Genomic DNA, 22,327 nt, shown 5'->3' with positions numbered 1-22,327 from the left:
GGTTCTGCAGCCGAGCGCCGAAAAAAGCCCTTAAAAAGGGGGGGACGTGCGCCATGACACCCGCCCCCACCCCCGGGGTGCCTTCGAGTTTGGTGCCCCCTGTGCCGCAGTGGCTTCCTTCGCCAGTGGGTTTATTATACCCATTGAGTCAATCATCCATCTCCTACTACACTTCTTAGAAAAACCCCACCCCACCCTCCCACTATATATTAGGGTCTGGTGACTTCTGTTTCAGTGTATCTGAAGAAGTGTGCAAGCACATGAAAGCTTATAACCAGAACAAACGTAGTTGGTCTCTAAGGTGCTACTGGACCATTTTTAATATATTTTTTATTTATTTCGACTATGTCAGACCAACACGGCTACCTACCTGTAGCTGCCTTCGTCAATGTTAAGCTCTTCGTTTCTAGCGTGTGGAATGAATCAAAGAAGGTCTTCATGCTCATGGCACCCATTTTCCAAAACATTTCATCAAAATTGAACTTGCCTCCAGGCTCCACAGGATTGTTAGCAAACAGTGCTGAATTGTTGAATTTGAAGTGCACAGGGGTGCCCTTGGCATCCTTGGCGCATGGAACATTGGCTTCCTTAATGGCCTCGAGAACAGGAGGGGTCTGTCCATCTGCAAAAGTGATCAGGACTTGGATGTTGTCCTTTATATCTTTGCCAAAGATGGAGAGCACAGAGTCAAAGACGTATTTCTGGGCATGAGTTAAACGAGCCAAAGAGGCCCGGACGACAATGCAGATGGCGTCTATATGATCAGTGCCCCCTGGGGAGGAGAAAAACTCCCGGATCTGCTTTGTTATCAACTTGTCATGCTCTATTCCTCTTGTGTCTCCAAATCCTGGAGTGTCAATAACGGTGAGGGAAAAGGGGACTTGGAAACCCTTTTGGTGGTGGATGACGTAGGCGGTCATTTCTGACGTTTGGCTTTGAGCTTGGCTTCTGTTGGTGTTTTCATGAATAAGTTTGAATCGGAAATCATCTCTCCATTGCACACCTAGGACATAATTGATCATCCCATTGATGAGAGTGGTTTTCCCTGACCCTGTTGCCCCCATCACCATAATCACTTTGTTGGGGGCCTGCATGTTCTCTTTCCCTAGCTGGTATGTTCGACAGGATGTAGAGACATCTGGTATGGCCTCCAGTGGCAGAGCATACACTGCTGGTGGCCCATCCTCAACCAGGATGCTGTCTTGGAGGTATTTACAAGCGACTCTGTTCTTGTCTCCTTCCAATGATGTGGAAACCTCAATCTCTTTGCTGGGCTCACTCTCAGCCCCACCGGCACACATGGCTGAGACTCTGAATCTGTAGGGTGTCTGGGGCTTCAGACCATCAATCTCACAGAACTCTGTTTTCTTCCCTGTTCTTTTTTCTTGTTCTTTGTCCTTCCTTTTTGCCTCTCCAGCCTCTTCACTGTAGTCCACTTTGTATTCCTTTATAACAGCTCCCTGGCCAATGATCTTTGGGCTCTCCCACACTATACTGATTTTAGAAGACTCTGCAATTATCACTCTCAGTTTCCCAGGAGGGTTGGTAGGAAGTGTCTGTACAGCTCTACTCAAATCACTAGTCTCACTAAGTCCTGGTTTGCTCCTAGCAGTGTATCGAAACTGGTATTCTGTGTTTGCACTCAACCCTCTCACTTGGAATGTCTCCTGACTGTCGTCTGTATTCACAATCTTCCAATTTTCTTCTCCTGCAATCTTGTACTCTACTTGATAGCTAGAGATTGAAGCCCTCCCATACTTAGCTGGTTGAAATGTCAGCTGCACATGGTCATGTCCAATTCGCCCAATCAGTGGAGGGAGAGGTTTTGAGGGAAGCTCAAAGTTGCTGTTGACCATCTCCCCATCTTCATAGAGGTAAATGGAAGCTCCTGGGTTGTCCTGATCTGGGACAGAAGCCACAAGGAGCCGGGTCTTCCTGTTTGATTTATTGACTTGGGCAAAATTAGCAATGGACTTGGCAGCTTTCCGAGCATTTCTCTGTCTGTCTTTTTCCTGAAACCAAGCATTCCAATCCTCAGGTGCATTCTGGACTCCTGTGGGATCTGCTGATCGTTTATGAAGAAAGTGTTGTAAGCTGGTTAAAAATGGTTCCTCATCATGTAAAGAAGTGAATGTAAATAAGACAACAAATTCATTCTGGTGGTTAAGCACTACCTCTTCCAGTTTATTCTGGGAGGAGATGGTTTCTATCCCACTCAGGATATCAAGGTAAGACTTGACCATGGTTATCTCTTGTTCCTTATTATTCAAAAATTCATTGAGTCTTTGGCCATTGAAAGGTGATTGATTTATGGATGTTAAGATGTCCACCAGAACTCTTTCCTCTTTCCCCCCTCCCCGGATCAAAGGCAAGATTCCTGCCAGGTGTTTCTGGAAAATCTGCCTGTGTTGCTTGCAGAAACCCTGGAATTTCTTGATTTTCAACAGTATTTCTGGGAAGGTGGTAGCAATGGGATTGGTAGACAAATCATTGCATCTCATATCGATTTCACTCAGCTGCTCCATGATGGTTTGGGCATTAAGGATAAGTGTTAAGCTGATTTCGCGCACCATCTTAGCTGCTTTGGAATCCAGCTTGGTCAGTGGGTATAGCCAAACTCTGACAGGCACAGCCTTCTCCCCATTGGTACCCAGCGTTTTGGGCAGAGCAGTGTAGACCTTAATGGAGTCTTCAAAAGTCACTGGATTATTCTCCAGAGAAAAATCTCCATAGAACTTGCAGTTGAACTGATTTGCATGGTTTCTTTCCTGGTAATTCATGCGGATGGCTGCCTCGCCTCCAATAGTGGCCATCTTCTCTATCATAACTTTCAGGCTTCCTTGTATGTCTTCCACAGACTCGGAAGAAGAGACATTTCGGTCAAACACAAAGAAAGCCTGGGCTCCATACAAGATGGCAGTGACAACATGGGTGGCTGTGCCATGCTCAAAAACAGCTGGATAAGTGACATTTTGGATTCCCAAATGGCTCATGGTCAGCTGTGAATACTTGGTGGTAGCTTTGTACTGCAGAGTGACTCTGGCCTGTTTTGTGGACTTCTTGGTGTCTTGAAGGTACTTGGCTGACCCTTCCACTTTCACCAATCCCCCCAAAAAACTGGCCTTGAGTGATCCTGAGACATTGAGGGCAGAGGTCTTATCATCAATGGAGTCAGATGCAATGATTTCATATTCAGTCTTTGGTTGTGGTTTGATACACAAGTCCTTCTGAAGCGAGTCGTGGCCCCAAAGGGTGATTCCTGGGATAAAGCAGAGAAATACGCAAGGCTTGAGTATGCTCATACAAATATAGAACACAATTAGTCTAATGCCTAAGGCTGAACAGAGAAACAAGGAGTTAAAATAGAGCTATCATTGCTCACAATGTCTGCACTCATGAATTTTGTCCCACTGTCATCCCCAAACAGGCCTCAGAAAGGGGATGGGCACTAGCTCAGCAGCAGGGATAAAATTTAAGAGGAGATGATTAAAAAAGTGGTCAGCAAGCAAAAAGTGACAAAAAAATCAGGGAAAAAAATAGAGAAGAGATTATAGAGCTGAAGATGATACAGGAGGAAACATGGGATGCGATCACTACTCTTGAAATGAGACAATGGGAAATGACTTTGAGGTTTAGAGATATCTCTGAACACCAAGATGAAAATATAGAGGTGAAATTGATAAAAGAACTAGCAGCTTGGCTAGGAGTGCAAGAAGATGAGTTGGCATTAGACATCGACAAAGCCTTCAGAATAAAATCAAACAGAGCTAGAAATAAAAGATGGCCAGGAGACTGCCCTGTATTTTTTCACTTGAGACTGCTCAAAGACAATATTTTACAAAAAAGCAACACTGACAAACCAAGAATAGACAAAAATATTATATCAAAAGAAATCCTGACTTGTTTATTGAAAAAAATAGCTAATTGTAAAGTACTTGCCAACACTATAATAATACGAAAATGGTCATTGATGCAATTGAGTATCTCGATATGAATCCTGGTAAAAAAGCTGCATTTATGTTTATCGTTGCAGAAAAAGCTTTTGATAATATGTTGTGGAAATTTCTTAATAAAAATATGGAATTAATAGGAATGGGAGAAAAGTTTATTAGAAGAATACAAGCAATATATGATTGTCAAAAGGCAAATTTGCGGCGGTCGAGGGTTGTCTCGGCAGCGAGAGGACCCTGGCTTCCCCGGGGGCTAGGAGCTCCGCTACCGCGCAGCGGGCTCCGTTAAGCCGCGGGTCGAGCGTCCCGCGGTGTGGGCTCTCCAGCTGGCCCCTTTGCGCTGACCCTTTCTCCGCTCCCCTTGTAAAAGGGGCGCAGGAGTGAAAGGGCAATGGCGCGGGGCTGTGGAGGTTTTGCCCCAGGCGGGGAAGCTAAGTGGCAGCTCCCGCCGGCGATGAGTGTATCGTTCTTACCGAATTGAAGCAAAAAAGAAGAACCCCGTAAGCTGTAAGTACGGAGTTTAATTGGCCTCAAAATCTCTTTAATTGGCTTTTGGGGAGGAATGTCAAAAGGAAGTCCGTTCCTCTCCCTGCCGAATCGGAAGAAGTAACAATGTATCTGGCTGTTGCTGCATTTGGCTGATACAATGTATCTATTGGAGTTTCTCTGACAATTACGATCTGTTAAAACCCCTGTTAGGGGAGGACTGAGACTTTTAAAGCATTTCTTCTCAAAGTCGGTGGAATACAATTTTTGCACCCTGATTAGGGGAAAATGGCGGCTGAAACTTGAGACCTAAAGATGGAAAAGTACTGAACTTTGTTATTTCCTACCTGCTTCTGCCATTTTTGGTTTCGCTTTTAAAATGACTTTAGATCCAGGAATGACCCAAGGACAAAGGATAATTCTCTTGAAACTAGAACTCTTGAACCGGAAATTAGAACAGCTGAATCAGAATGTCGATGAAAAGTTTTTTGGAATTGATAAGGCTTCTGAGAACTTTGCTAATGAACTTGAGGAGAACCTTGCTAAAGAACTTGAGGAAATTTCCGAAGAACAAGATACAGTGACTATGCAACTCCAAGAAGAAGAAAAACCCTGTTGGTGTGAGAGGCCCAGGGTTGAATTCAGACATGCTATATCCGATTTCTGGGGTGGGAGCCCAGAAATGAAGGAACAATCTTGGGAATTACAATTAAAAGCTGATTGGAAGTTTGAAATGGAGATGCTGGATGGTGACGTATTATATTTCCTGAAGAGCTTTGCAAGGATGCTTCTGGACAAGGCTTTGGCCCTTAGATACAAGGGAAAAGAGGACATTCTGGACAATGGTTTTGGAAAGGGGTGGAGGGAAGTCTGGTGGGTGATTCCGAGGTTGGGAGAAAAAATGGTAAGAAGAAGGGTAGGGTGAAAATTTTAGATGTGCAATCAGGAAGGCTTACCGTGGTACCCTGAAGTCAGAGTGTTAATTTTTTTTTTTTTTGGAATAGAGAAGAGATACTTGGACTGTTTTTAAAGAAGGATAGTTTAATATTATATAAGGTTTGAATTAGAAACACCAGCAGCAGTTTTAGTGGAATAAGAGATAGATAAGGTTACAAGAAGTTAAGATTTGTATTAAGAAGTTGTATTTTGATATTTTGATGTTAAATGATTTAAATTTTAGAGATGAAGATTATGAATTTAGGTGAATGAATTGTTGAAATAGATAGAAAGTTACTAAAGTAAATTAGAATTGGAAGCAGAGGAGAGAACGGGGGAGGTCCCCCTAGTTAGATTCGAAATAAGATCTTAATTAAATGTATGGAGTGTTGGTGTTCTGGTGTAGGTATGTATTCCTTTTTATTTCTGTTTTTCTTGTTGTATTTCTTGTTGTTTTTCTATTGTATTTGTATTTGTTTTGATGTGGAAAACCAATAAATTCTTGTTAAAAAAAAAAAGTCAAAAGGCAAATTTGATAATTAATGGTGAACTATCAGAAATGTTCAAAATTGAAAAGGGAACCAGGCAGGGGTGTCCCCTTTCCCCATTATTATTTATTCTAACCCTAGAAATTCTCAATCAAAAAATAAGGGAGGAGAAAGAAATAGAAGGTATATCCATGGTTCATAAATCCTTTAAGTTGAGAGCATTCGTGGACGATGTCATTTTAATGGTGGAAGATCTAGAAATGAGTGTTTAAAAAATCCTAGAAATAATGGAATGTTATGGAAGAGTTTCCAAATTCAAACTCAATATGTCCAAGACAAAATTAATGGTGAAAAATATGAATGAACAACAGAAAAAATATTTACAAGAAAAATCAGGTTTAGAAATTGTCAACAAAATAAAGTATCTAGGAATACAAATCTCAATGAAAAATATTAATCTATTCAAAGATAATTATAATAAATTATGCAAACATAATTTCCATAATCCGGACCTCAGGATTTATTATGAAGCTGCTTGCTTTACATGGTTAAAAGAATGGTGTACGCTTCAAAATTGGGGGATCTTGGACCTGGAGGGTCATGATCTGCATTTCGGTTGGCATGCTTATCTAAATTATGGTAAAACAAAAGTGCATAGAAGCTTCTTTAACCATATAATAAGGAACGCTATATACAAGGTATGGGATAAATATAAAAGGTATATAGAAACGCAAACATCAAGATGAATCTCCCCCTTTGAGGCAGTGGCGTTGAAAAGAAAGAACAATGATAGAAAAGAGTGGATTACATATAAACTTCTTCTAACAGAAGGAGGAGGGAAACAGGAACTGAAAAAGTACGAGGAGATTAAGGAATACCTATCAAGCTGGTTGGATTATTTTCAAATTAATGACATATATAAACAAGACAAGATGATTGGATTTGGAAAGGAACCTTCAAAATTTGAAAACGAATGTTTAAATACTAATAACAAATTAATCTCCAAAATGTATAAGATTCTGTTAGAGTATGAAGTAATGGACGAAATGGTAACTGCCTCAATGACCAAATGGGCTCAAGATCTGGGCCACCCAATTATGTTTAAGGACTGGGAAAAACTATGGCAGGTTAATTTTAAATTTACTGCAAACCAGAATATAAGAGAGAACATGTTGAAAATGGCCCATAGGTGGTACCTCACACCGGCTAGACTCTCCAAAATGTATAAAAGTGTTGCAAATGTGTGTTGGAGGTGTGGAGCGGAAAATGGAGATTTTATACATATGTAGTGGAGATGCCGAAAAATAAAAATATTTTGGGGGGAGATATACGATGAATTGAAAAAGATGTTGACAATCTCTTTTCCAAAAAACCCCGGAGATGATTCTATTAAGCATAATAGACAAAGAGATTCCAAATAAGTTGAAGGAAGTCTTCCTATATGCAATTACAGCGGCCCGATTAGTAGTTGCAAAAGGATGGAAACAGCAAGAGGCACCAAATGTCGTTGACTGGCAAATTAAACTACAAGTACTAGCTGAGATGGCTCTACTTACAAATAGTATTAGAGGAAACACCAAGCAAAGATTTATTGGAAAATGGGAAAGTTATAAAAATTATGTGCTAAAATATAACAAAAGTTTTGTTAGTATGCCAGCATTTGAGGAATAAGGGAAGGGAAGTAAGATAAGGGAAAGACGGTGGAGTAAACAAATTTTGCAGAATGCATTGGATGGTAATCATACGAGAAAGTGTTGTGTTGTAAGCATTCAAACTGAAAGGGATTGGCCAGGAAGTTGGATAAAAAGGTTTTAATTTTTTTTCTTTTTTTATAATATTTTTTTTTCTTTTTCTTTTTAGTATTATTATTTTACTCTTCTTCTTTTCTTCTTTCTTTTTCTTTCTTTCTTTCTTTTTCTCTCTCTCTTCTTTTTCCTTTCTTCTTTTCTTTTTTCCTTCTTCCCCCCTTTTTTTCTTTTTTTCTTTTTTCCCCATTAAAAAAGGATGCGGTAAAAGGAAAATATGACACAAACAACCAATAAGTATTGTATTTAATTTTATTAAAACGTTGTATTGGTTCGAGCTGGTTCGATAAATCATTGGATACGATATTTCCTTACATTTGATATGCATTTGCTATTTTGCGAGCTGGAAATTTATGCGGGAACAAAGTTATGCTTCTGTTGTTCGTTAATTTGAATTTTTTTCTGTAAAATAAAACCATGCAATAAAAAATTAAAAAAAATATGGAAACAGATAAAAAAGGATTTAGAAATTTGGCATAGGTTAAAATTATTCTTCTGGGGGGGGGGAAATTGCAGCAATAAAAGTGAACATCCTCCCAAAAATATTGTTTTTGTTTCAAATGATTCCTATAATTGGAAAGATGGAATGCTTTGACAAATGGAGAAGAGGTTTATTACTTATCAAACCTTTATTAGGCATTTACATGTAAAATCGCGAGAGAAAGAATCACATACAGGAACTTTAAAATATATATACAGAGAGAAACAACAATTATAGGCTGATTGTATGTGTGTATTAGTAAAATCTAGAATTTCATCCTGTTAAAGTACTCCTTGAAACACTGCTGCCAAAAATTCGGCTACCCCTGCAGTCACCCCTTGGTCAATGTCAGAGAGACAGAATCCAACACTTCCACCCTGCTGCAGTTTCAAACCGTCCAAAAGGGGGGACAACACGCGTTCACGCAGCGTACTGTGTAGTGGACAATAAAAGAGAATATGCTCTACAGTGTCCGGGACATTCAGGGAACATCTGCAGTATCTCTTGTTTCTGGGAATATTCTGATATCTACCCCTGACAAATGCCGAGGGAAAAATATTCAGTCGGGCCAACATAAATGCCCTACGTTGGGCTGGTATTATTAGTTTAGTGACATAGTTGACCCTGCTATCTAGGATATTTAAATCATAGAATATGGGAGAGCAAATTTTATTTACAGCTGCCGCAATATTTTGTCTCTCAACATCCTTTAGTCTAATTTGGACATTGTGAAAGATATGTTGCTCGCTTGAATTGTACAAGGGCTCCAGCTCGATGCCTAGCGATCTGATTTTATTTTCTAGGAGTTGGTACCATCTAGATTTATAGGAGTCCTTAAGGAGGTCAGAGAGCAAGCTTGATGGTGGACAGCGGAAATGGCAGCGCAGCCAGTATTTTATAGCGGTGGTCGAGGCCCAGTATTCCATTGTGTGTATGCCTAATTTTGCACACATTGTTTCATATTTAATAACATTTGGGAGTCCAAGGATACGTCTCAATAAACTAGAGTGAATCTTTTCTAAGTCACTGTTAAATGCTTGTACCCATAGTGGGATCCCATAAAATATCTGGGATAGCACTTTTGCTTGGAATATCTGGTTGGCCGCAGGGATAAATTGATTTCCCTTCTGATAATAAAAATTTATATGGCAGGGTAAGAGACCCCGTATTAAATATAAATTACTTACTGATAAAAGAGAAAGGGGGGATTTAATCTCCCGGATTTAAAATTATATTATGAGGCCTGTTGTCTCTGTTGGATTAAATAATGCAGTGTTTTTCAACCTTTTTTGGGCAAGGGCACACTTGTTTTATGAAAAAAATCACGAGGCACACCACCATTAGAAAATGTTAAAAAATTTAACTCTGTGCCTATATTGACTATATATAAAGTAATTCTCTTGAATAGGAATCAAATAAACACAATTTTTCCCACGGCACACCAGGCAACATCTCGCGGCACACTAGTGTGCCGCGGAACAGTGGTTGAAAAACACTGAAATAATGGATACTACTAGAAAATACTGATTTATTAGATCTGGGGGACATAACAATAGACATAGTTGGCATGCATATCTCCCAGACAATAAGATTAAGGTCCATCAAGGATTTATGAACCATATAATAAGAAACTCTCTTATCAAAGTATGGAGGAAATATCACAGGTTACTAGAACAAAAAAAACCTGGTGGGCAGCCCCACTCGAAATGATATCAATAAAAAATAAAAAATATGGAAAATTTAGGGTAATGTACAAACAAATTTTATAGGAAGAGCAAGGACAACTAAAACTGAAACCTTATGAAGAACTCAAACAGTTTTGTACCACTTGGCTACAATATCATCAATAATATGATAAAATTAACTCTGATAACAAAATTGGTTTCCAAAAAGAAGAATCAAAATTCCAGTTAGAACTTTTGAATAATTCCAAAAAGAATGTGTCAAAAATGTATAATTTATTACTTGAATGGGAACTCCAAGATGAACAAATTAAAGAAGTAATGATCAAGTGGGGACAGGACTTCAGATATGCGATTCCATGAGATTCCATGAGATCAATGGGGAAAACTCTGGAAATCAGATATTAACTTCACTGCATGTAATACCATCAAAGAAAAATATTATGAAGATATTGTTCAGGTGGTATTTAACCCCTGTAAAATTTATAAATTACCATCGAATTTGTGTTGGAGATGTAAAGTATCAGAGGGATCTTTGTACCATCTGCTCAAAACCAAAAGGTACCGTGAAAATCCCTGAAGCGAGGGAAAATAAAGCTTAAATAGTCTTGTAAAAAGTAAGACTAAACACATAAAGTGAGTAAAGGAAAAATCTAAAGAAATAAACAAGGCCTTAACGGGAAACCGGCTATAAACCTCGTTTCACTGAACTATTCAGCTGAATAACAAGGGAATACAGGTACTTTTTTTGCATACCTCCAACTGTGCATAGATATACATGTCATTTTCAATGCTATACATGTCATGTGCAATGCTATATAAGTCACTTACATTTATACTCATATTGTACTACTTTGGCTATGTGTTTAATAAAATATTGAATTCTTGCATTGTGAAAAACGAAGAAGATGGCGAAAAGTGAGAAACATGAATTGCCAAAAAACAACAACAACAACACCTAGAGCTTACAGGACAAAACCGACTTCAGATATGAAACCAGCACGTCAAAATTAGGTTAGAACAACAATGCAACCAAAATTTTGTTCCCCAGTGTAATCTAAATAGTTATACAAGAATGTATGTTTCATTATTAAGATAGAAGAGTACAAACACAGTAACAAAGTTTTTTTTTTTAAAGGATGTCACACATGGGTGGAGGGAAGACATAGAGTTATATAATGAAATTGAAAATGTGAATTTACATGTATAATGTATATGTAATATTATGTAAACATTTTGTATATGCATTGAGATATCAATAAACAAGTAAATGTCAAAAATAAATAAATAAATAAATAGATAAACCGCTTTAAAAAAAAAAAACATTTTTAGATCCGGCCAATATGGCCAACTATTGCCCAGTCTCAAATCTACCATTCTTGGGCAAGGTGATTGAGCGGGTGGTTGCTGAACAACTCCAAGCAAGCCTGGAGGATGAGGACCATTTGGATCCCTTCCAATCGGGATTCAGGCCTTATCATGGGACTGAAACTGCCTTGGTCGCGCTGGTTGATGATCTCCGGCGGGCTAGGGACAAAGGTGAGAGCTGCTTCCTAGTTCTGCTGGATCTCTCAGCGGCCTTTGACACCATCGACCATAACATCCTTCTGGACCGGCTAGAGGGGTTGGGAGCTGGAGGCACTGTTATACAGTGGTTCCGCTCCTTCCTCCTGGGCCTTGTCCAGGAAGTGGTGGTGGGGGATGAGTGTTCAGACCCCTGGGCTCTCACTTGTGGGGTGCCTCAGGGTTCCGTCCTCTCCCTCATGCTTTTCAACATCTACATTAATGTTGTATCATAAACGTTTATTATCTCGAAAGGTACCAGACAAGGTTGCCCGCTATCACCACTATTATTTATAAAGATATTGGAGACACTAACAACAGCAATAAGGGCAGATTCAAGAATAAATTGTCTCAAATTGGGGAGCAGATCCTATAAACTTAAGGCGATCACAGATGTCCTCATCATCACAATGGAAACCCCAACCGAGAGTACAAGAGAAGCATTGGCAAAGGTGAATGAATTCAGACAGGTATCAGGCTTAAAACTGAATAAAGATAAAACAAAATTTTTAGTGAAAAACCTAGACAAACAGGAAAAACAAGAATTACAAAACAAGACGGGGCTAGAGATAACAAGCAAAAGAAAATATTTAGGAATCTGGATCACACCAAAAAATATAAACTTATTTAATGAAAATTACTCTAAAAATGTAAAGAAATTTAAGGACGTTTAGGGAAGTTTTTAATGACTGATGTATTAATGTATTTTTAATCTTTTGTTGGAAGCCACCCAGAGTGGCTTGGGAAACCCAGCTGGATGGGTGGGTTATAAATAATAAATTGTTGTTGTTGTTGTTGATGATGTAGTTAAAAAGATTTGGAAATCTGGAGTAGGTTAAATCTATCGTTATGGGAGAGGGTAGCTACGATTAAGATGACTGTGCTACTGAAAATCCTATTTTTATTTCAGATGATCCCAATAATAAGTGGAAAAAGTGCTTCAAGGAATGCCAGAAAGAACTAGCAAAGTTTATATGGCAAGGCAAAAAAACCAAGGATAAAGTATAAACTATTAACGGAAATAAAGGACAGAGGAGGATTTACCTTGCCGGACCTTAAATTGTATTATGAGGCGGTTTGTTTCTGCTGGCTTAAGGAGTGGATGACCCTTAAAAATACAAGCATACTAGACATAGAGGGCTGGGACAATAGATTAGGTTGGCACAGTTATCTGGGATATAATAAAGTTCAGGTACACAGAGGATTCCTTAATCATATAATTAGGAAATCCCTACTCACAGTTTGGGAAAGAAATAAAAAATTATTGGAGCCAAAAAACCCTTGGTGGTTGTCACCAGTGGAGGCAATAGCAGTTTAAAAAAATATGGGCAGAAACTGGTTAACATACAAAGACATTTTAGAAGAAGAAAACAACCGATTGAAAATTAAAAATTTCAAAGATCTTAAACAAATAGGTGTGAACTGGCTACATCAGATAAATGAGGTTTTCAAGTCTAACAAAAGAACAAATGGATTTGATATACAGATATCCGAATTAGGAAAAAAAACTTATTAAATAAGAAGATATTATCAAAAACCTTCAGATTATTACTAGATTGGAATCTAAAAGATGAGGAGGTGAAAGAGGTGCAGGTTAAACGGACAAATGATTTTGGCTATTCTATCCCAATGGAAAAATGGGAAAAAATATGGAAAACAGATTAAAAATTTGCCACGTGCTATCTCATAAAAGGAAATTTTATGAAAATGCTCTACCCAGTTCTACCTGGGATGAGGGCATCTTTACGACAGTCGTACAGCATCCCCAGCTGGAATGGGCGGCCCAGGGCTGGTATTTCAACTGTGTCGTCTGATCTGTCCATGGTTCAGGTCCAGGTTTCTCTCCTGCCTCCTCCTCCCTGCAAGAAACAAGCGATGTGATGGACTCTGGAAAGATTATTCGGCATGCAAAGCGTGTGGGGAAAAGAGGAAGATTAGCACTACCATGCAAAGAGGGATGCCGACATGCTTTGAAGCGGGGGGGAGGGGGGAGGGAACATCACATCATGTGGGGGAATTAGACGTTTGTATGCCGTAGTTGCACATGTGGAAGGCAGCTTGTGTAACTGATCATCATCTTCTTGCTTCCCTCCCATCCACAGCCCCCTGTAGCAGCTGAAAACTCTACCCAGGGATCCCTGGAGACTGTGCCACACAGAATTGCAGTGGGAGGGGAAATCACCCTGAAACTGGACAAAGGGATCGTGTGCCAAGGGGGGCTCTGCTTGGACAGGATTCCTAGGCCCAAAGACGGGTGAATCCCACCGGGTTTGGGTGGGCATAAGGGGTCACAGGAGCTGGAAGGGAAGGGATATATTTTCCATGCACAACCACTGGATGCTTCCTACACTGAATTTCCATTTGGCTGAGAATTGTGCCTGCTGAGAACATTTCAGATAGCAGAAAAATAATTCATCACTACTGCCACCAGTTTTATATCCCAACTATCTGGCACAGTATTCAAGGAGGCTGTCAAAGTGGGGAATTCACACGTGCAGCCGGCCAAATCACACAACAACAACAACAACAACAACAACAACAACAACAACAACAGCATTTATGGCAGGAATCATGAATGATGCTGCCATAGCTAACAGCTGGATACACAAAGTAGTATTTGGCAGAAACAAACCGCAGTGGAAGCAGCGCTGATCCTGATGAATACAAGCTGAAATGGAAGTTGCTGAAATCAATGGAAAGTGTAAGGAGCCATGTGACAGATTGGCTACAATATCATCAGTTACACGAAATGTTTAAAACAGACAGGAAAAATGTTTTTTTGGACCAAAGCTCACAATTTGAAAAAGAACTTCTATATAAAAGAGAAACTTTTGTCCAAAATGTATAATTTGTTATTAGACTGGGAAACAAAAGATGAGCTTGTCAAAGCCTCAAAATGACACACTGGGCAATAGATACAGGACCCAATATAGATTTTAACCTCTGGGGAAAACGATGGAAAAGTGACTTGAAGTTTACAGCATGTTATTCTTTGAAGGAGAACTACCTGAAAATGATTTACAGATAGCATTTAACTGCGAGTAGACTTGCTAAGATGTACAAGACATTATCTAATAAGTGCTGGAGATGCAAAGAGGCAGAGGGGAATGTTGTTTAATATGTGGTTGACTTGTAAAAGGGTAAAAGAATATTGGGAAATTATCTATAACGAATTGAAAAGAAATGTTTAAAAGTACTTTCTCCCAAATAACCAGAGTCCTTTCTGTTGGGGATTATTCAGACTGAAATTCTCAGGTGTCAAAATGGGTTATTTATGTGTGCCACCACTGCAACTCATGTTTTCCAAGCCCCCAAATGGAAAATTTATTTATTATTATTATTAAAATGAGCGAAGTCCCAACCAAAGGAGAATGGCAACTTAAAGTTGACACAATATGCACAACTTGCAGACTTAACATACAGAGTAAGAGAACAAGAAGAACAAACGTTTAGAGAAGATAGGGAAATGTTTGTTCAATATATGGGAAATAATTGTGTACAGCTGAAAAGGCTGGCAGCATTAAGATAAATTCAACAGTGTAAATAAGTTTTGGTGGATGCAATAATGGAATACTGATTGGTATAGTTTTTGTAATATATGCAGGGATTTATGATATGCAAAAGGAACCTTGGAAAGAGAAGAAGATAAGTCATTGATATTTTAAGGATGTAAAATGCGTATTTGAAATTGTAAAACAAAATTTAATAAAAATCATATAAAAACAGAAAGGGGTGAATCCTTGGTATGGATTTCCGCTTCCTTTTAGAGCATCACCCATGAGGGCAGACTTTGCCTCCAGCCACCAACTGTCCCTACAGAACCAAGTGCAGAAGGAGCATTGTGGCATTTGCAAAATATTTTTTCCACCCCCCAATCCCCCTCCCAATTTCCTCCTGCAGGGGGGATCCCCACCTCTGCTTAATTCCACCAGAACAGCGGGGTGTTTTCACTACCTTGACTTCTGCTGGGCAGTTTTCTCAGCCGGGAGGTGTTCCTGGTCTGGGTGTTTCTCTCTGCAACTTCTGGCAGCCTCTGAGTCTGACGCAGGTTTTGAGAGCAGATTAATAGCTGAAAGTTTGACATTTGCTCAGCAGTGGAAAGTGAAAGTGTTTTCTTCTCAGTTGATCCATCCAAATACCCATCTGTAAAAGAGACTGACTGATGGGTCCAGCAAAAGACACATCTGGAAACCAGATACCCCAACAGGGAGCTCACAAGCAAGACGTAAGCCCAATGGCCTTCTCCACACTTGTGATTCTCAGCCACTGGGGTATTCAGAGGCACACTGAGCATCGCCAGAATGCCTAGCAGACCAGAGTGACATGGGAACTATGTATAAGGCAGCCTTATACCAAGTCAGACCATGTTCCAGAGACTCATTAATGCACTAGATGAGGCAGCCTAGAACAGCATTAGTGTTTTTTGCTGCTGCATCACACTGTGGGCTCATGGGAAGCTTGTGGTCTGCTAAGGAAGGAACTGATTGACCGTCACCTCCCAACAGAAAAAAGCCAGTTGCTACCGGGATGCCATTCCATTCAAGATGCCAGACCACACCAGGAGTTCCTTGTCCAGATCTGGGCGCCACAATTTAAGAAGGATGTTGATAAGCTGGATGGTGGGCAGAGGAGGGAGACCAAGAGGATCAGGGGTCTGGAGACCAAGCCTTGGGAGGAACAGCTGATGAGGTGGGGAATGTTTAGCCTGGAAAAGAGGAGACTGAGAGGAGATAGGAGAGCCATCTTCAAATATCGGAAGGGCTGTCCCATGGAAGGGGGAACAAGCTTGTTTCCTGGTGCTCTGGAGGGGAGGACTCGAACCCATGGCTTCAAGTTATGAGGAAGGAGATTCTGACTAAACACCAGGAAAAAACTTACAAACAGTAAGAGCAGTTTGACAGTGCCAGGGCCACAGGGCTGCATTCAAAATAAAAACCGAAACTTTCCAGAAAACCACAAAGCCAACAAACTTGCAACTCGTGAAGAAGCAGCAACACGACCAATTGAAAAAAGCAAACCAACCGCAAATGAATCAAAATCACAAGAAAACATAACACTGACCCTGGCCCTGGCCCTAATTCTAATCCTTACCCTAACCCTAACTCAGCCCTCCTCTCCTCCTCACTCCTCCCCTACCCCTGGCACAGAAGCTACGGCAACAGGGCTGCAGGCTTTGGATTCCTGTGTGAGCCCCCCTCCCCTCCCCTCCCCTCCCCCCCAGCACGGAAGCTACAGAGAGGGTTCTGAGTACCCTCTCTGGCATGCGTGCCATAGGTTCACCACCACTGCCATAGGCTGTTGGCCTAAACATTAGCTGATACAGCACGTAAAGCAGTCAGGAGAGGGAGAGGTTTGGAGGCCAACGCAAAGTTGGTGCTTGTGGCATTTGCCCTTCCTAGGGAAACATATATGAGAAGGAGTAAGTAGGGCTGACCCTAGGCAGACCAATAAACATAGGGAGGAGGAGCTAGGGGCAGCTGAACAGAGAGAGTTAGAGTTAGAGTGGGTGGAGTAGAGTTGATTGAAGCAGTTGGTTGGTGGGTGGTTGTTGATTGTGAGGGTTGGTGGTGAGGTAGAGTGGTGAGCGTAGGATTAGGACAGGGTTGTAACCAATATCTTCAGTTGTTAAAATTTTAAATAAACACTTATTGTTTTGTTTAAAATCGCGCCCTGACTGTGACAGTGATTACCAGGGAGGTGATCCTGGTTGGTGGCAGCGAAGCGCCGTGGTGGCACAGGGATCAATAGTCCGTTAAACGACCGGGGACCCTGTGTGATCGCCACAGTGCTGATTAAGGATCCATTTTGATCGAAGTAGACAGAAGCTCCTGGGTTCTTTCCATCATGGACAGAGCCAGAGGACACAATGAACCGGATCTTGCCATTTTCTTTATTGCAGGGGCATAGTAGGGGGGCGGAGGGGGTGGGGGGCCCCGGGCAGCACCCCTGCTGAGGGTGACACTTCGGACGGTGGCCCCGCCCCCTGGACTTTTTTAAAAAAAATATTTTAATTTTTTTTTTATATAAAAAATTTAAGGCTATTTTTGGCACTGCCGGGGTGGAGCCGCAGGGGCAGCCAGCGAGGAGGGGTGTCAGCCCCCCTCGCTGGCCACCCCTGCGGCTCTGCCCCGGCAGCGCCAAAAATAGTCTCCCCCTTCCAGCGGCAGAGCTCTGCATGGAGGCAAGGGCGGGCCAGCGAGGTGGGGTGCCACCCCTCCTCGCTGGCCCACCCCTTGCCTATATGCCGAGCTCTGATGCTGGCCGGCTTGCAGAGCCAGGGCATGGAGAGGGGCAGGCCAGCAAGGAGGGACACCATCCCTCTCCCTGCCCCGACTTGCGCTCTGCCAAGGGAGCCGGGGCAGCGGATTCGGGAGTCTTTGCAGCCCGCAGAGACTCCTGAATCCGCCGCCCAGCACCCCTTCATGCAGGGATTGTGCCTGCCAGCTTAGGCATGGGGATTCCTGACCGTTTGGGCTGAAGAGGAATCGGCCTCATGCACTTCCATGTGTGATATGTTTTCATCAGTGCTATTTTTCTAGAGAAAGACGTGTCAGAAGTTGTCACCATAAATACCTCCCTCATTCTCTTAGAATAGCAAAGGTGCTCACCTGAGAGGTGCCGGAACTGAGTCCCAGTGAGTTCTCACTGAAAAAATGTCCTAGTTTCTATTATTTTGTTTATGGAAATGTATAGGTCACTAAGACCAGAAGTGGTGTGAAACGTTTAATAACAAACCAAATAAAAAAAAATCACAATAAATAAAGAAGTATAGAGCTTAAACATTATGTGCCAGCAATGCCTGGCTCCTCTTTTTAGAATATACCAGAACCCACAAATAATACGGAAGTTGAGCCTGGCCTGTATCTGAACTGAGGGCTGCTTGGAACAAGTTGGAACAGCTTCCTTAGCAGACGTCTCCTCCTCCTCCTCAGGTATTTGCCTATTTCTGGATCGCTTTATGTGCCTCCTTTCCTGGGGCCATTGGGATTAGGAGACCCAACATTTGATCTGCCTTGAAAATGAAAGTGGTTTTCTGCCAGCACAGAAATAGCCGGACCAAGACATTCTGCTAGTGACTGGAACAGCACCTGGTTTACAGGAAAAGCCTTGGAAATCAGGCCAAGGAGCCGGGTGCGCAGAGAGAAAGAAGGTTTCCTGGTGCTGCAGAAATAGTGCGGAGGCTCACAATTTATACCCTCCAATGACTGAAGAGAACTGAGGCCTTTCGGGTTGCCACACCCCACCCTCAGCCAATCAGCACCCCAAGGTGCCATCCCTCTCCCATGCCCCAGCCCCCTCAACGCACCTTACTTCATATCTGACTATATTTACCTGGTATCTCCAAAAATATTATTACTGTTGCTATTATTATTATCTGTTGAAGCCATACACCATTTCGCCTTCAAAATTTGTTCTTCGGTTATTCTAACGATCTGCTATAGCAGTCCGTATGGCTCCACCAATTACTGGTAAGCTATGTCACATACTGCAGAGAAAGAAAAAATCCCAGACCTAACAGAATGTAACCGGAACAAGAGAAGTAACTTGTTTTGCCCCCCAAATGAAGTACAACATATCATGGTGTTTCTCAAAGGAAGCTATTTCGATCAGACCATCACTGCTTTGGGTTTAAGATTTGGTCCAGCATATCTGCAGATATGCAAGATGAAGGGGACTCTGCCCTCTGTTCACTCCATATTAAGACAACAACCCTGCAATGAATTAGGGGCCACCACCTGCCGAAGGAGTCCAGGAGAGAACTTATGAAAGTCACAAACTCATCAGGGTTGGCACCATCCTGGGCCCTGCCTGGTCTGCTCTCTCTCTCTCTCTCTCTCTCTCTCTCTCTCTCTCTCTCTCTTTCTTTGCAATGGTGAACATTCAGTAGTTTATTGCTTGTATGGGTTTGTAACATAAAACACAAAATAAATGGTATATGGCTTCAACAGATAATAATAATAATAGCAACAGGTGGCGCTGTAGGGACCCAGGTGGCGCTGTGGTCTAAACCACAGAGCCTAGGGCTTGCTGATCAGAAGGTCGGCGGTTCGAATCCCTGCCACGGGGTGAGCTCCCGTTGCTCGGTCCCTGCTCCTGCCAACTGTCAGGGCGACAACAAGTTGGTGTGCTGCAGCGCAGCAGTCAGGACGAGATAAGCCAAGGTCAACAGTCCAGGTCAGAAGCCAGCCGAAGACAGGTAACAGTATTGGGGTCAAGAGAAGCCGAAGTCAGAAACAGTCCAAGTCAGAACAAGCCAAGTCAGTCAGATACGAACCAGGAACACAGGAACAAGACGAGTACAGCAATCACGCGCCCAACACAATTGTTGCAGACGCAATGGAATAGGGGAGTAGCTTTCTTAAGTAGTCGGCTCACTCCCACGCTTCCTATGAGCTACAGCTGTCTCTAATTGCCGCCTTCGCTTCTCAGCTCGGCGTTCTACAGCTGAGAAGGGAGGAGGAGAGGGGATCGGCTGATTCCGCTCTGGACTGGGACCTGTTCCTGCCCCCACTTCTTCCTCTAGCTCTGGTCTTTCCTCCTCCTCCCTATCAGATTCCTCCTCTTCTGAGGAATGCCGCCACCAGTCTTCCCCAGGTACGAATTCCTCAGATTCCTCTGTGGGTGCTGCCTTGTCAGGGGGGGCTTGCCACCACTCCTCCTCATCTGACTCGACCCTGACATCACCCCCCTCTCCAGAGCAGCTCTCCTCCTCCCAATCTGGTGGTCTAGGCCGAGTTGGGTGCTGCGCGTGGAAGGTTTTCTGTAGTGCTGGGGCATGGACAAGCTCTGCATCTTCCCAGGAAATTGCCTCCGGCCCATACCCCTTCCAGGCAATGAGATATTGCAGCTTCCGCCATCGCCACCGGGAGTCCAGGATCTGTTCCACTTCGTACTCCACTTCCCCATCCACCGTGACGGGCGGTGGTATCTCTTTGACAGGTTGATAGCGGTGTGCTGGTATCGCTGGCGATAACAGTGAACGGTGGAACACCGGGTGAATCCGCATTGTAGCCGGTAGGCGGAGCCGGAAGGCCACAGGGTTGATCTGCTGTACTACCTCGAATGGCCCCACTCTCTGTGGAGCTAACTTCTTGCAGCGACCTTTCTGCGGCAGGTCTCGTGTAGACAGCCATACCTTGTCCCCCACCTTGATATCTGCGCCAGGTTGGCGGTGAGCATCCGTCGTTTGGATTTGATATCCCGCTTTATCACTACCCGAAGGAGTCTCAAAGCGGCTAACATTCTCCTTTCCCTTCCTCCCCCACAACAAACACTCTGTGAGGTGAGTGGGGCTGAGAGACTTCAGAGAAGTGTGACTAGCCCAAGGTCACTCAGCAGCTGCATGTGGAGGAGAGGAGACGCGAACCCGGTTCCCCAGATTACGAGTCTACTGCTCTTAACCACTACACCACACTGGCTCTCGTTCTCTTATAGTTCTCCTTGGCCCATTCTAGCTGATCTCGTAGAAGCCCTTGTATAGCTGATAATTCTTCTACGAATTCATCCGCAGCTGGTAGCGGCAGTAATGATTCCGGAGACGGGAAGGCACGCGGGTGGAACCCATAGTTGGCAAAGAACGGGGACTGTTGTGAGGAGGCATGCAAGGCATTGTTATATGCAAATTCCGCCAAGGGAAGTAGACTCACCCAGTCGTCCTGCCGATAGTTAACATAGCAGCGCAGGTATTGTTGCAGTGTGGCATTGGTCCTTTCCGCCTCACCATTGCTGTCAGGGTGCCGCGCGGAGGTCAAGCATACCTCCACCTTTAGCAATTGCATGACTTTCTTCCAGAACTGGGAAGTGAACTGGGCCCCTCTATCTGACACAATTTGACGGGGTAGCCCGTGCAGTCGGAAAATGTGATCAATGAACAACCGGGCTGTTTCTTGGGCGGTCGGCAGCGCCTTACAGGGTATGAAGTGGGCCATTTTGGTGAAAAGGTCTACAACCACCCAGATTACTGTCTGTTGTTGTGAGGCCGGGAGGTCAGTAATGAAATCCATAGCTATCGTCTCCCACGGCCCCTCTGGAGTAGGTAGTGGTTGTAGCAGCCCCGCCGGCACTTCTCGGGGTCGCTTGGTGCGCTGGCAAACATCACAGGCTCTGACGTACTCCCAGACATCCTTCCGCACTTGCAGCCACCAAAACTGACGCGTCACATGGTACAGTGTCTTGTACCTCCCAAAGTGACCAGCTGTCGGACAGTCATGACACTGGCGTCTGCAATCTGTCAGGGCGACAACAAGTTGGTGTGCTGCAGTGCAGCAGTCAGGACGAGATAAGCCAAGGTCAACAGTCCAGGTCAGAAGCCAGCCGAAGACAGGTAACAGTATTGGGGTCAAGAGAAGCCGAAGTCAGAAACAGTCCAAGTCAGAACAAGCCAAGTCAGTCAGATACGAACCAGGAACACAGGAACAAGACGAGTACAGCAATCACGTGCCCAACACAATTGTTGCAGACGCAATGGAATAGGGGAGTAGCTTTCTTAAGTAGTCGGCTCACTCCCACGCTTCCTATGAGCTACAGCTGTCTCTAATTGCCGCCTTCGCTTCTCAGCTCGGCGTTCTACAGCTGAGAAGGGAGGAGGAGAGGGGATCGGCTGATTCCGCTCTGGACTGGGACCTGTTCCTGCCCCCACTTCTTCCTCTAGCTCTGGTCTTTCCTCCTCCTCCCTATCAGATTCCTCCTCTTCTGAGGAATGCCGCCACCAGTCTTCCCCAGGTACGAATTCCTCAGATTCCTCTGTGGGTGCTGCCTTGTCAGGGGGGGCTTGCCACCACTCCTCCTCATCTGACTCGACCCTGACACCAACCTAGCAGTTTGAAAGCACATCAAAGTGCAAGTAGATAAATAGGGACCGCTCCAGCGGGAAGGTAAACGGCGTTTCCGTGTGCTGCTCTGGTTTGCCAGAAGCGGCTTAGTCATGCTGGCCACA

The 22,327-nt window shown here is 43.2% G+C and overlaps 1 protein-coding gene across 1 annotated transcript in view; it reads right to left on the bottom strand.

Moving 5' to 3' along the window:
• The window catches only part of LOC117055468, a 33,517-nt gene extending 20,247 nt beyond the window's left edge, over positions 1-13,270 (bottom strand). The window contains exons 1-2 of the mRNA XM_033165003.1: positions 13,118-13,270; positions 371-3,259 (exon numbers count right to left, since the gene is read on the bottom strand). Coding sequence (XP_033020894.1) covers positions 371-3,259; positions 13,118-13,214 — 2,986 coding nt within the window. The 5' untranslated portion in view covers positions 13,215-13,270. The remainder of the gene's footprint in view (positions 1-370; positions 3,260-13,117) is intronic.
• Between the last annotated feature and the right edge of the window lie 9,057 nt (positions 13,271-22,327).

Source organism: Lacerta agilis, chromosome 12, assembly GCF_009819535.1.
Source record: "Lacerta agilis isolate rLacAgi1 chromosome 12, rLacAgi1.pri, whole genome shotgun sequence".
Taxonomy (NCBI): Eukaryota; Metazoa; Chordata; class Lepidosauria; order Squamata; family Lacertidae; genus Lacerta; species Lacerta agilis.
This window is presented reverse-complemented; position numbering and strand designations above follow the sequence as displayed.